General features: G+C 42.1%; 1 protein-coding gene across 8 annotated transcripts in view; it reads left to right on the top strand.

The window, feature by feature from the left end:
- Positions 1-12080, top strand: part of WDFY3 (WD repeat and FYVE domain containing 3) — a 275767-nt gene extending 263687 nt beyond the window's left edge. For all 8 annotated transcript variants that reach the window (XM_036906343.2, XM_036906345.2, XM_036906342.2 and 5 more), the window contains 6 exons: positions 1213-1395; positions 3630-3726; positions 6074-6397; positions 6927-7038; positions 7418-7615; positions 10554-12080. In XM_036906343.2, the coding sequence (XP_036762238.2) occupies positions 1213-1395; positions 3630-3726; positions 6074-6397; positions 6927-7038; positions 7418-7615; positions 10554-10677 (1038 nt within the window). In that variant the 3' untranslated portion in view covers positions 10678-12080. The remainder of the gene's footprint in view (positions 1-1212; positions 1396-3629; positions 3727-6073; positions 6398-6926; positions 7039-7417; positions 7616-10553) is intronic.
- Positions 12081-12417: the final 337 nt, after the last annotated feature.

Genomic DNA, 12417 nt, shown 5'->3' with positions numbered 1-12417 from the left:
TGGTAGAAGATCAGAGGGAAGAGAACAGGAGCAAGATCGGCACAGGCCCTTTATCAGGCCGCCTCTGCCTTCCCCTTAGCTTCTTTCTTGAATTGGTGCTGCTGTTCAGCTTCTAGTTTCCCTCTATGTTTGATGATCATCTTCCAGTTACTACAGTTTCTTGTCTGCCTGATGGCTGTGCTGAAATTCACTAGGTCATTCCTAAAGAGAGTACCACCGTCACGGCAGTCAGGCTGAGGGAAAGGAGCGGTGGCATGGAATGGTGTGTAAACTTTGGGGCCAGAAAGAACTGGGTTCACATCTTCTTGATATTAAGCCAGGTACTTAAGCTCTTTGTGCCTTAGTTTCATCCTGTCTGAGGCAGGGCTAGTCATAGCTGACCTCACAGGTGATTCTGAGTGTGAAGTGGAATGTCAAAGTGTCTGTCAGTAGATGCTATTGAAAGTGTCTTAATTCCTCTAACAGCAGTGGGTGTATTCTTACCAGGTTGGGTAGAGCCCGACCTGGTAGAACTTGAGGGAGAAGCTTGTTCTTTTCTGTCTTTGGAACTTGTGGAAGTGTGAGTTATCAGCTCAGGGCGTCTTAAGGTTTATTCAGTTTGCCAAGGAGTGACCAATATACCAGTTTTCTTTTTTCCTCATTCCCCCTACTGCTGTGAATACAAATTTTCAAAAAGGACCTATTGTTACCAAGGTTCTCTTTTCATTTATTGGAGAGAGAGATACAACTGTGTCTTGACTGAAGGATTTCTTTTCTACCCTGTGATGTTGGTAGTCAGACTCATTTTGTAAAACTAAATGGAGATAGATTCCTGCCTCCAAATGAAAGGTATAAGTAGATTTTGTAAACAGTGGGAGGGAGAAGAGTAGTTGCTCTTCTCCTTAGATTGCAGACGGCTTTGACAGGGAAAAACATCACTAAGCAGTGTGCTGGGGAACAAACTGAGAGTAGAAGTGCTCTTGCCTTTGTTTTCACTTGAGATCACCTTGGCCACAGCATCCACTCAACTTTGAATTCTTTAAGAGGCCTCTGTCAAGGGTATTTTTTGAGTCAGCAAGCACTGAATTCCAGGCTACCTCAGAACGTACCCAGTGCTGGCTAGTTGAATGACTAAGGTTTTTGATATCAAGCCAAGCATAGAATTTGTTTCTGAAATAGAACTGTGATAGGAAGGGAGCAACAAGTGTGAAGAGTTTTTCCTTCCATTCACAGGGGGACATTGTGTCCTGCGCTGGCACTTACATCCACGTGTGGAGCATCAATGGGAACCCTATCGTGAGTGTGAACACATTCACAGGTAGGAGCCAACAGATCATCTGCTGCTGCGTGTCAGAGATGAATGAGTGGGATACGCAGAACGTCATAGTAACAGGACACTCAGATGGCGTGGTCCGGGTAAGTCAGCTGGGAGGAAACGCCTTAGGTATTTGCTGCGTCAGTTCACCTGAAACATGAAGCTCAGTTCAACTTCAACTTCCACAGCTGAAAATACCGGAACAGATTATAATATTATTTACAAACTGTCACTCAGAGCCAAACAAGCCTTGGTCACTGTGTCAGACATGGATGGGAATGTTAGGGACTCAGCTGCTTTTATTCCCATTAAGTAAATCTGTTAGTGCAGCTGACCATTTGAAAACGTAACACAGAATATTACCCAAAGGTGATTCCTGTATCACACGAGGACTGCTGAAAGTGTAAATTGTAAAAGTACTGGCTTTTCAGCCCATTAGATGTCTTTATAGGGAAAACAGGGACCGTCTCTTCTCTGCAAAGATTCACAGAACTAGAAAATACTTCCAGAGGCCTCAGGTCATCCATTCCCTGTCTAGAATCCTAGATAATTTCACCTGAATCCTAGAGAGTTTATCCATTTCTTAGTTTTCTATGTGTTGGGCTTCTGCAGAAAATAGAATCCACAGAACATTTACCTTTGTAGGGTTTTCAGATATTTCATTTTTCTCTCTCAGGAGATTTTTCTCTGTGCCTGTTTTCTTTAACTGTGCTCTTTGTAAAAGCAAAGAGTAACTCACAGACAACCTGAGTAGATACTTTTCCAAAAGAAGGCATATAGATGGACAACAGATACATTAAAAGATGCTCAGTGCCATTAATCATCGTGGAAATGCGAATCAAACTGCAATGGAATATCACCTCACACCTGTCAGAATGGCTAATGTCAAAAATACCAAAAAAAAAGTGTTGATAAGGCTGTAATGGGATATGTGGTGGGGACTTGATGATGGGGGGAGTCTAGTAACCATAATGTTGCTCATGTAATTGTAGATTAATGATGAAAAAAAAAAGTGTTGATAAGGACATGGAGAAAGGGAACCCTCCTGCACTATTGGTGGGAATGTCAGTTGGGGCAGCTACTGCGGAAAGCAGTATGGAGGCTCCTGAAAAATTAAAAGTAGGAAAACCATACAGCCCAGTAATTCCACTTCTGGGAATTACCTAAAGAAAACAAAAGTAGTAATTTGAAAAGATTTATGCACCCCTGTTTATTGCAGCACTATTTAAAATAGTCAAGATAACGAAGCAGCATTAAGTGTCCATCGATAGATGAATGGATAAAGATGTGGTTCATATATACAGTGTAATGTTACTCTGCCATAAAAAAGAATGAAAGCTCACCATTTGCAACTACATAGATGGATAGAGGGTATTCTGCTAAGTGAGATAAGTCTGAGAAAGAGAAGTACCATATGATTTCACTCACAGGTGGAATCTAAAAAACAAAAGAACAAGACCCCAGAAATAGACTCATAAATACAGAGGACAAACTGGTAATTGCCAGAGGGGATGGGAGTATGGGGTTGGAGAAATACGTGAAGGGGATATAGAGGTACAAACTACCAGTTACAAAATGAATTAAGTCACAGGGATAAAAAGTACAGCTTAAGAAATATAGTCAGTAATATTGTAATAACTTTGTATGGTGACAGGTGGTAGCTCCAGTTATTATGGTGAGCATTTTGTAATGTATATAAATGTTGAATTGCCATGTTGTATATATGAAACTAATACAATATGTCAATTATACAATATAAAAAGTTTTTTAACCCATTTTACAGCTAAAAGTAAAATTAAAGAAAGGGTCAGCAAAACAAAATGCAAAAGCAGAGAGCAGCTAATTGCTGCCCTAACGGTCGCAGTTGTAGGCTGAGTGACCATGAGGCTGTACCCAAGGCAGCTGTACCTGAGCAGCACTTCAGATCAGTCCATCTGTGAGGTGTCACTGAAAACCTCACAGCCAAATCCACTGGGGATCCCGCTCACTGTGTGCCTTCTGGGAGGTTTAGAGCATATACACCAGGCTCCGAGAGGCTTTTGTAGGAAACAAAAAATGTACTTAGTTGAGCTGTGTTTTTCAAACTTGACCACAGCCTTTTCCCTCCACCATGAAACACCCGTTAACATCTCATGGAACAGTTGGGGAAGCACTGTTATGTGTAGACGGTCCCCTGCCCCATTTTTGAAGATACAGGGAAATCTACCTCAGCGCAATAATAGAAACTAAGTTATCTGTTTAACCCCAAAAGTCCCTCTTCATCCAGTACCATGTAAATTGTTTCTGTAAGCTGTTTAACTGTTTGTTTGCGTTTTTTATATTTACTTAAATTCAGTTTTGGAGAATGGAATTTTTGCAAGTTCCTGAAACACCAGCTCCCGAGCCTGTTGAAGTCCTAGAAATGCAGGAAGACTGTCCAGAAGCACAAATAGGTATTTAATACTTTCTAAAAGTTATTTCATGGTTTTCATACCCTTTTTTGGTAAGTCATGAATAAATTTAGAGCAAACAACATAAACAGTAGGTCAAGGTTGAGCATTGCTCCAGAAGCAGTCTGTTGCCTGCCGGTGGAGGTAGCAGGGCCAGCTTGCAAACCTTCTTCTAGTCCACTGGCAACCCTCTGTGTGCTACCGTCCCATGCTCGGCTTCCCCGTCCCATAGTTAATAGAGTGCTTAGCTTTCTGAAGTACCAGAAGCTCGGGCCTTCAGTTCTAAAGTAAGAAGCAGATATGGAGGGCACAGTATGGACACGAGGCAGCCCTCAGTCCCACATCTGTCCCACCTATATCTCAGCAGGCTTAGGCTAGATGACAGGGTGGCTGATCGTGTTTGCACACTTCACAGAGGCAGACGAGTGCCCCCCGCTGGCTCTGCTCAGGAAGGGCCTGCTCATTCCAACAGAAGCCTGGTGCTCTGAGGTCTGTTAACTGTTGTGAAGCACTTCAAATTTTTCAGTGGAATATAAAGATAGATTATTTCTTTACAAAATTATTAGAATCAATACCATAGAACCAGCCTGAGACCCACTTTGGGTTGCTAGTCTCCAGAGAAGTTACCCAATTTTGATTTAGAAAAATTGGGGAAAAGGACTTATCAGAAAGGAGCAGTGTTTTTAAGTTTGACCTTTGGATTATCTCATTGTGGTTAACGTTTTACACACTGAGAATGCACCATAAGTTCGACAATATGAGAGAGTTACTAAGGGAAGAAGCTTACTATCAGAAAGGCACAAATCACTTCTCTTTGTAAGCTGAAGTAGTTTATACTCTTTGCCAGAAAACAGATGAGCTGAAGGGTAGGACATTTTAATATTTGTATTATTTTAATGCATGTAAATTTCTACATTGTCAGTTACAGTTCATTGAAAAGGCCATCTGGGTGTTTGGGGGCATAAAAATTCAGTTCAATTCAGTAAGTATTTGAGTTTACCTATTATGTGTCAGACATTTGATTAAGTGGTCCAGTGAGAAGTAGGTTACTTTCCCTTCCCTTAACAAAGCTTCTACATGAATAACAGTGGAAGATGGGGTAAGTGAGATAGACGAGTGGTTCAAATTCAGGGAAGACAGACTTCTGTATGTCTTCTTCCTCCATATATATTTGTGTTGTGGACAGAGTCTGGCAGAAGTGGCAGAGGGAAAAGTAGCTCACAGGGAAAGACTGGCTTTGGACAGAGCGGAGATGGTAGAGCTTAAGAGCAGCTGCCTGGGTGAAAGGGAAGGGAAGCCAGTGGTTCACTGGAAATCAGAGCTGTTCCCAAGTCTGCTTGTTTGAAGACCTTAAAGTTTTATGATTGTAAGCCATTGGGCTGGGGAAAAAAATCTAGTCAAATTAGTCACCTAGACTACTAGTGTTAATGAGTAGAAGAGAGACAAATTGTTTGTCTTGCTAAAAATGATGTATGTATAGTGTGCTGGTACCTGTGAATTTGTACTTGGTCTCTGCTTTTTTCCAGTTACATACATTTATTTCTAACAGATTTTCCCACTAGTAGACTTTATTGCAAAGTAGGGAGTTGATGTGAGGAAATGCAAAATAACAAAGAGGGGAAAAGACAAAATGACAAAAAGGGGGAAAAACAAAATCCTAAATTAAAACGTTCATGAGCAATTCATTCATATATGTTCGTACTTATATTGACCACTTTATGGAAGGCACTTTCTTGGGGCCCCCTCTCACGCTGCCACTGTCTTGTAGAAAGAATGTCCAAAAGTCATGGTTTGGGGTGAGAATTTCAAATACATGAGAGGCATACAAATGTTAATGGGGTCCAGAAGAAATGGAGTATTAACTTTCTGCTGCAAGAATCAGGTAAGATTTTAAAGAAAGGAGTGTTTGAACTGTGCACTAAAAGATAGGTAACATCAGAATACACAGAGATAAGAAGATGAGTCTACATAGGTCTAACAGCACGTGCAGAATTAGCCATAAGGAGGAGCAGGGCTGCGTGGAGAGGGCAGTCGGCCCTGTCTGTGGTGGGGAGCAGGAGGCTGGTGGAGAGATGCGCAAAGGCAGTTTTGGGCCAGATTGTGAAAGAATGAAGACCAGGCTGAGGATTTTGGCCAAAGCATTCTATGAACTCAGAGTATCTACCTCTTTTTTTTACTGTATGTAATCTAGCTGAAAATTCTGGCAACTTTTTTCTTTTATTGTCATATTTAGCATAAAATACTATGTCTATTACATCTTAACTGGTAGTACTAAAATACCAGTGGGGACAAAGCTGGGTCTAACTACGGTACGTGTGTGTGTTTCCTGATTTTCCAATGCATTACCCAGGGCACGAAGCCCAGGACGAGGACAGCAGCGATTCAGAAGCAGAAGAGCAGAGCATTATCCAGGATCCCAAGGAGACACCCAGCCAGCCCAGCAGCACCACCCACAGGCCCCGGGCAGCCTCTTGCCGAGCAACAGCCGTCTGGTGTACTGACAGTGGCTCCGATGACTCCAGGCGCTGGTCTGACCAGCTCAGTCTGGATGAGAAAGACGGCTTCATATTTGTGAACTATTCAGAGGGCCAGACCAGAGCCCATCTGCAGGGTCCCCTTAGCCACCCCCACCTCAATCCTATTGAAGTGCGGAATTACAGCCGATTGAAGCCTGGTAACTTGAAGTCTGGTGTCTATTTCTTGCTCCTGTGGATGGAGGGTTGGAGGTGGTGGACTCTAGCTCTCCCCATGCCCATCCCTGTCATGTGGACCACCCACAGAGAAGGCCTCTTAAGTTTCCTCTTGTGTGAAGTGGACTTAAAGATTCTGTCCCACAGTGGTCTTTGCAATATGTGGGGCATTTTTAAAAGAGAAACATCTCAAACCAGAAACTTGATATTCATTCACAAGTCATGAAATCTTTTGAAAAACAGACAAGTTATTGCTTACAGATAAATAAATAAAACTGTGTTATAGGTAACTATGATGGAGTTAGAAACAAGGTCCTCAGTTGGAGGAATTATATCTTCTCGCATTGAAGATTTCCCCTCCTCTATATATTGTCTTTGTGGGTGAAGTGGAAAAGCTGCTCTACTGCGTGTTGCAGCGCCCTAACTTTTCAGAGCGCCGTAAATTAGGGTACACCTACCAAACGGTGGCTTCTCACCCTTGAGTGTGTCCTGCCTTGCCCTCTCCCATTCCAGGGTACCGGTGGGAGCGTCAGCTGGTGTTCAGGAGCAAGCTCACTATGCACACCGCCTTCGATCGGAAGGACAACGCACACCCAGCAGAGATCACCGCCCTGGGCGTCTCCAAGTGAGTATCAGCCCTTCTGCTCCTCTTCCCAAGGGAGTCGTTGGCTTCGCCCACACACAGCAGGTCTTGGGGGGAAAACAGGTTTTATTTGCATTATCTTACATGACTCAGACACAAAGAAGAAACCTGACAGTGTGTGCATTTTAATTCCAAATTTAAAACAAAGCTTTGTTCTTCAAAGATACAGCAGTCTTTGATCCAGAGAAGTTTGAGATGGAAGTGTAAATTTGGGCTCAGTTCTGTTTTGGTCTCTTCGTACACACGCCCCCCACCTGCACACGCCCACTGGAACCCTCTGAGGCCCTCCAGAGTGATGGCTCGCGTGCACGTGGCCGTGCCGAGGCTGCCCCTGAGGTGGCTCTGTGTCGTGTCTCCGCAGGGATCACAGTAGGATCCTGGTTGGTGACAGTCGAGGCCGAGTTTTCAGCTGGTCTGTGAGTGACCAGCCGGGCCGTTCTGCCGCTGACCACTGGGTGAAGGATGAAGGCGGCGACAGCTGTTCGGGCTGTTCAGTGCGCTTTTCTCTGACAGAAAGACGGCACCATTGCAGGAACTGCGGGCAGCTCTTCTGCCAGAAGTAAGATGCACTCCAAGCTTTTATTTACGTGGGTTTGGCATAGAGGCTCCGATGTGCTTGGGGCCCCTGCCACAGGCTTGTGGCTCAGTGTAAGCCAGTCTCCACTGTCTCTCTTTTATTGCAATTGTGAAGTACTCCGGTTGCATTGAAAAATACAGAAACAGTCATTGGAAATACCTAGTCCCCCATGGCTCTGAACGGGAGGGTGATACTGTTTCATCATCTTTGCCTGTAAAACGTAGATTTGTTTGAAGTCTTCTTTGTGCCCTCCCAGCCCCATCTCTTCTCCATGTTATACTTTGAGTGCGTGTGGTCACCCATATGCACAGTACTACAGCTTTGTGTGTGTGCAGTTTTACAGTTAGTGTACTGTCCGCCATCTGTAACTCGCTTTGTTTACTCAACATTGGTTCTGAAATCCATTCATGTAATGACTATTCAAATATTTTCATTTTAATTGCTGTCACGTATTTTATATGAATATATCAGAATTTATCTACTTCCCTTGTGCTGGACTTTTAAGGGATTCTTCCATTTTATTATCTATCAACAATTATTTATTAGCTGCCATGCACATGCTAATAAATGCTCTCTAACTCACCAGGTGGAGTTTCTCCAGAGGAGAGACCTCAATGGAATTAATCAGTCATACACATGCTCTTGAGCTTAACTGAATGTTGCCAAATTACTGTCCAGAACAGCATTGTTAACCTCCACTACCTCCAGCAAGATATGCAGGCCTCCTAGTTCTTATTCTTACTTGGTATTTTGAAATGTTTTCACATTTGCCAGTAGTCCTTTGTTTTTTCAACTTACAGTGCTAGTGAGGTGGAACTTCTTTTGTTTATTGGCTGTTTGAATTTCCTTTTGGGTAATAACTTGGACCATTTTTCTCTTAGGTTTTGTGTCTTTTTTTTCCCTACTTGAGTTCTTTATGTATATTCTGGGCTCTAATCCTTTGTCATTGTTAAGTCTTGCCACATAGCTTCCACCAGTCTGTGACTTGTGTTTTAACTTTTCATATGTTTTTTTCTCACTCAAGTTTTTAATTTTGATATCACATTTATCACTTATTATGACTTCTGCTTTTTTCTACCTTAAAAAAAAAATCTGCCCCTGTCGTGAGATCATAAAAAGAGCCTTTTTAATTTTCTTTTAAAGGTTTCGAAGTTTTGTTTTTCACATTGAGGTCTTTAGGTCCAAATCCATTTGGAATTTATTATGGGTATGATATGGGGCAGGCTCTTTTTTATTTACCCCTTATGAAAAGTCAGCTCATTGTCCATCACCTTTGACCTGGATGTCATCTCCTTCTTACACGGGGGGCCGATGGACTTTACGTGGCAGAAAACAGGAAAGGTCCAGAGGCAGCAGTCTCTAGCGCTTGTACTGCCTTACTATGGAGATGCTTTCCAGAAAACACGAATTGTGTAACTGTTTCTGAGCCAGTTGTTGAGGTTTTCTGGGCATTGACTTACTGGAAAGGATGTGGTCTTTGGGTTTACACTGACCGTATGCTCACTGGCAGCTGTCCATTGTGTCATCTCAGGCAACTTACTGATCCTCTGAGCTTCCGTTTCCTCATCTGTAAAATGTGGGTTATTATACCTCATGCTCACAGAGGTGTTGAGAGAACTCAGTGAAATCATGTATGTGAGTTTTATAAAGTACTAATGCAGAGTCTGGCAGTATAGGTGTTCAGTAAAAGGTGTTACAATTATTAATTTTTTTTTCAGGTTAATGTCTTAAACATTTCCTCTTGGGACGTCTGATTCAAGATGAGGTAGCCACAGTGTTGGTGCCAGACCGTCCTTAGAGGAATTTCTGTGGAGCTGGCAGAGCACTCTATGTCTTATGGTTCTATGCTTTGTGAAGCCCATTCTATGAAATCTGGTGACCTACTAATTTCTGATAGTCAGTACCACCGTATGTACCCTGGCACACATCTGTTCTTTGTAGCATTTAATTTTCAAAATATTGTTTGAATATAAGTAATTCTTTAAATCATCCACTGCTATCAGGCATTGGATGGAGGCTTTATTTGAAAAGCCTACCAAACAGTGCTTGGTTAGGATAGAGCAGGCACCGAAGAAGCCATCCAGGAGGCTGTCGCCCTGCCCTGATATGCAGACCCTCCAGGTGCTGAGAGAGCTTGTCAGCACTCCTGGGGGTCTCCTCAGAGCCCAACAGCATCTCTTCAAGCCCTGTAAGCTGGCAGCACTTCATTTATTTCTGGATGCTTTTCCTGGTAGATTCATGGAGGAAATAGACCACTCTATTTCAGTCTTGTGAAAAGCCAAGCTTAAAGTGATTAAGTGCCATATCCAAGGTCACACCCTGCTTTATTCCAGGAATACTTTTTAAATACTTTGAGCATCTCTTAAGTATAGTCTACTTCAAGGAATTCTGTCAAGATAAATAGAAAATGAGAATGTGTGGACCAGACAGAAAAGCCAAACTGCCTGTTTTAAGAAATGACTGAAGAGTGGATCACTGTTTAAAAGCCCAAAGGAACTTGATAGTGAGGAGAGTGTCTTTTTAAGTGGGTACTAAGTTGTCTTCTGCCAGGAGATAAAGGCTCCAAGTAAGACTTGGGCGTGCCTCCCAGGCCCACAGGGCATGGGCGGCACAGGGAGAATGGCCACTGGGCATTCAGACCCCTGGGCTTCATCCTGTAGGAAGAGCAGCACTTCTTTTTAATTCTCTTCAGCCATAGAAATAGCTTGCCTTGCTCTAATAATTACTTTTCTTTGTGGACTAAAACAAATAATATCATTCCTTTTGGTCCCTGGTCCACCATGTGACATGAACCAGCGTGATCCTTGGCATTGACTGCAAGCTCTCCATGTGGTCCATTTGGTTTTCAAATGAGTATTTCTCGGCACAATGATAAGACATGGAGAGGACTTGTAACTGCTTGATTTTGTCTTTCCTTTAGGTGCAGTCGATTTCAATCAGAAATCAAACGCTTGAAAATCTCATCCCCCGTACGTGTTTGTCAGAACTGTTACTACAACTTACAGCACGAAAGGGGTTCCGAAGATGGGCCTCGGAATTGCTGAAGTCAGCAGGCTGATGGGAGACCGTGGTCTGTAGACGCCCTTCCTGATTCCCTGTCACTGCTCAGCGCAGAAGGCATCAGAACAGGCTCTGTTTACACATCTCTTCATACCACGTGTGTGAAGGATTGAATTCAAAGGGATCACTGAATAAACAAGTGTAGAGTACAGTAGAGGGGCAGACACTATTCAGGTGAACAGCACAAGAAGAATATGAGGTGGTTTGTAGGAGCAACAAATTTCAATTTCAAGTCGGAATTTGAAATTCTCCCTGTTAACAATTGCTGTCTCCAAGAGAAAATCCTCACTTATTAACTGTCTTTCCTTGCGTCTCATTTTTGTAGAGCTACTCATCCTTATTTGGAAAAACCAACAACAGCAAAAAGAGGCTTTTAGAAAATGGTTGTAAATCTGACTTCTTTGCAAGTAACTGTATATTGTAAATAGGTGTAAAGGCCTTTTTTTCTAAATAAGGACTTAATTGCGTGTAACATGAGACTTCAAACTAAACCACTAACTCAGTGAACTACTTATGGTTTGTCTGACATCGCTCACCAATTGATTATAAATATGTTTTTTTAAATCCTCAAAGACATTATCTGTGGTCTTTTTTTTTTCCCCCTTTCAAACCCAGCCTGTGTAACTGATATCCTTTCTTTCTTTCAAGTTGCCCACAGTATCTCTACTTTAACTAGGCTAGTAACCAAAATAACATGGACCTTCTTTAGGGAACAGTGTGGGAGAATAAGAGCCCCATTGTAAGGCACCCTGGGAATATTGGGGCATCTTGCACATGGTTACGCACCACCTTAGTGTTGTTCCCGTGTCATGAGGCTCCTTGCTAATGTCTGTCGGGACTGCCAGTTGGTCGTAGAGCACCTCCTCGGCATCACAGTGGTGGGCAGGCGATCGATGCCCTGCAGGACACGGCCCTGCTTCAAGAAATGGAAATATATTTGCATGTAACCCAAATTAGCTTCTCTTGCATAGAACATAATTAGTATGTGTCTTTGGTGACACTAATGTTCAACTATAACTTATTTTCAAAAAGGGTAAAAAAGAAAAAAAGTGTACAGAAGTAACATATAAACCTTGTTGTAAAACTGGATCATGTCAGAACTGCTTATAATATAATTAACCTTTACCATTTAATGCCATCTACCTGAAAACAGTGAGATTTATACTGTATCAATGTCTATTTTTTTGTTTTTGCTATGAATATAATTACAGTATTTTAATATTTAGTTATTTAATTTGTTCTACTAGTTGGATACAGAACACACAAATCCAGGGAGACTAAAGCTGGTAGGGGCTAAGAGATAAGTTTAGTTTACAGAAAAAAGGCTTTGGTGGTGGAATTTTTTAAAAATGTGTGTTATGTACATATATATATGTATATATATATATATAAAACAAATGAAACAGTTAATCTAGATTTTAACATTTTCAGATATTTAGTGGTAATATTATGAACAATTCTAAAAGCCCTGTGATTTGAAAAATGTAGAATCATTTATGGCCCAAGAAAGGAAGGACAGGCCTTCACACTCTCATGGAGGTATCATACAAAGGACAGTGGCTTTGGCTTGCCCGAATTCTCATCTTTAGGCCGTGGTGACAGGCACACTTATGCACTAAAATGCACATATATGCACATGCATTCAAAAATAGGCATTGGTACAATAGTAATCTTGTACCTAATGGGCTGAAACCAGCTTAAGAACAGATTTGTTCTTCCTGATA

This window comes from Manis pentadactyla, chromosome 5 (assembly GCF_030020395.1).
Source record: "Manis pentadactyla isolate mManPen7 chromosome 5, mManPen7.hap1, whole genome shotgun sequence".
NCBI lineage: Eukaryota > Metazoa > Chordata > Mammalia > Pholidota > Manidae > Manis > Manis pentadactyla.
Note: the sequence above shows the minus strand (reverse complement) of the source record. Positions and strands in the feature narration are given on the sequence as shown.